This window comes from Charadrius vociferus, unplaced genomic scaffold (assembly GCF_000708025.1).
Source record: "Charadrius vociferus isolate BGI_N301 unplaced genomic scaffold, ASM70802v2 scaffold305, whole genome shotgun sequence".
Taxonomy (NCBI): Eukaryota; Metazoa; Chordata; class Aves; order Charadriiformes; family Charadriidae; genus Charadrius; species Charadrius vociferus.
The window spans coordinates 420,270-422,699 of record NW_009648473.1 but is presented as its reverse complement, the minus strand read 5'-3'; the positions used below and the strand labels follow the sequence as shown (position 1 = coordinate 422,699).

At 40.2% G+C, this 2,430-nt stretch overlaps 1 protein-coding gene across 1 annotated transcript in view; it reads left to right on the top strand.

The window, feature by feature from the left end:
- CKS2 (CDC28 protein kinase regulatory subunit 2) overlaps nucleotides 1-2,430 on the top strand; it is an 18,193-nt gene that overhangs the window by 4,690 nt on the left and 11,073 nt on the right. The window contains exons 2-3 of the mRNA XM_009885670.1: nucleotides 1,048-1,175; nucleotides 2,383-2,425. Coding sequence (XP_009883972.1) covers nucleotides 1,048-1,175; nucleotides 2,383-2,425 — 171 coding nt within the window. The remainder of the gene's footprint in view (nucleotides 1-1,047; nucleotides 1,176-2,382; nucleotides 2,426-2,430) is intronic.

The window sequence follows — 2,430 nt, the reverse complement described above, 5'->3', positions numbered from 1 at the left end:
GGGGGAGCAGCGGCGGCGCCTCCCCAGTGGAGGAGGGCTGAGGCCCTCCGGGCTGGCCTGGGCTGTGCTGCCTCGCTCGCTTAGAGGCTGAAGGAAGCTGAAGCAGGGAACTGAAACCTTGCGTTCAGAATGCTCTACACAGTTGAAAGTAACATCTTTTACTGTCTCAATTCCAGCTCTGAATGTGGATGAAGCCTGCGTTTTGTTTAATACTTTAAAGGCAGTTCATAAAACCACGCCACAACATAGTACTAAAAAATGTAGTTTGTAAAGTCTTCAACACAGTGCTACCTGCTTGTTTTCAAAGCTATGTTACAGCAGCAGTCAGTTCTGGATTACAACTGGTACTGTTGAAGTTCAGTCCTCTAGACTTTCTTGAAAAGTGCTACTACAACTCAGGTGTTTTTTTGCTCTGTATAGAGATCTAAGTGTCCCTCTTACCTGTTGACTCCTATGATCTCAAACCCGAGATTGAATGCTTTGCTTTCTATTAGGTGATAAAGGAACTTGCAAATGTGGAGAGCAGGCTGTATATTTCTTCTCAGATGACAGATCAGGTGCTTAAGTGGTGTTGGTGTTCTGTCTTTCTAAACCAACACTGTAGTCTGTGGAAAACATATTGCTGGTTACAAAATGCAAAATACAGACGAGACTGACTTTATCAATCGTTCTAAAAGTGCAAAGTCCTTATTTTGAAAATAGCTGATATGACAGCCAATTGCCAGGAACACAAACTTCTATACAAGTAGCATGATTAGAGCACTCAGGGGAATTAATCTCTTCTAGCAAGTAGGTTGACTGTTTCAATATACAGTTGCATTGTAGATGTAATCTTCAGTAGACAAAGTGATTTTAGAACTGGATTCTGGGTCAGATGTTTCATAATCAAGTTAGTGGTATCAGTCAGCACCCTAGGCTTCATTATAGGGAATGTGGGTATTTATAACTAAACTTGCTTGCTATCTTTCAGTGTAAATATGTGCAAATGCTCTAGTGTTCACAGGCATTAATGTATGTAGTGTGTTTTTAATAATTGAACCTCTACAGACATGTGATGCTGCCTAGAGAACTTTCAAAACAAGTGCCAAAATCCCATCTAATGTCTGAAGAGGAGTGGAGACGACTTGGTGTTCAGCAAAGTCTCGGCTGGGTTCACTATATGATCCATGAGCCAGGTAAGCACATCTGAACAGAATGACATGAACAAAAGAGTCCAAAATATCAACTGCCTGGTGCTCAACTGCAGTGTGTAGTGCATAATTGCTCCTGCTGTGGAATCCAGCTGGAATTCACTACTGGATGTTTAGACTCCTCTTTATCTCCTTGCTATTTTAGCCATTTGTCAACAAAGACAACATAACAGCCTCTACTTTAAACCTTCATATCTTGTTCCCAGAACTGCAAAATGCTGGCCTTGTCCTAGGTATGTGTGTTCTATCTGTAGACAAAACATGCCAGACTGTTCCTACCTCTGCCTAAAGAAAGAGACTTCTTGTGAGCTCTTGAATAATGTTAGTATCTCCGTGACTGAACAAAACTGTATGTAGCAGCATATCTTTAAATCATAAAGCTGACACACCTACTGTTTGTACAAAAACCTTAATAGATGCTCACTTAGACTTAGATGCATACTTAGGTCCTGTATGAGTGCTCTGAAAAATCTATGGTATAGTTTGAACTGTAGTTATACAGCCTACTGAAAGCAGCACTTCACACCTCATTAATTGAAAGACTGGTTTTAAGCCCAAAAACTCTGCCAACTCGGATGTGCTGAAAACAGCCATTCAGGATTGACCATTGACAAGCCTGACTAAAAAGTAACTGACAGATGAATTACAGCAGCATGGAGTTCCAAGTTTTTGAAGAACCAGGCGAAGAAATTAGCGTAACCTTTCAGTGTTTCCCTTACCTGAGCACCTTGGATACTTCAGAATTTCTTGGAGGAGTTTACAATTAAGTGAGGTCAGCTTTTGATGCTTGACACTATGTACCTAACAAGGACAGCACCAGCAGTTTAGTCTGTTACAGTTAAAAAGCTCATCAAATAGCCTAATGTAGAGAGTTAGTGCCAATACTAACTAAAAAATACTCTATTTTTTCCTGTAGTTCCTTCCTGTAAGTATCTTAAGTTTATGATATACTGTCAATACTGTCAACATTTGGTATGAAACCTTCAAAAGCACCTGTTTGACAGTTGTAAGGTTACTGCAAAGTTGGTCTGTTAATACTTCACATGGGGCTATATCTATGGACTTGACTTCTTAATCTTTTACTGTTTGACAGCAAGCCTCAACTATTGTTCAAGACTTCCTAAGTGAAAGAAATACCTGTAATCAAAACTTAGGTGACAGACTGACGCTTTGTTCCATTTTATTTCCGCAGAACCGCATATTCTTCTCTTCAGAAGACCTCTTCCAAAGGATAAGCAGG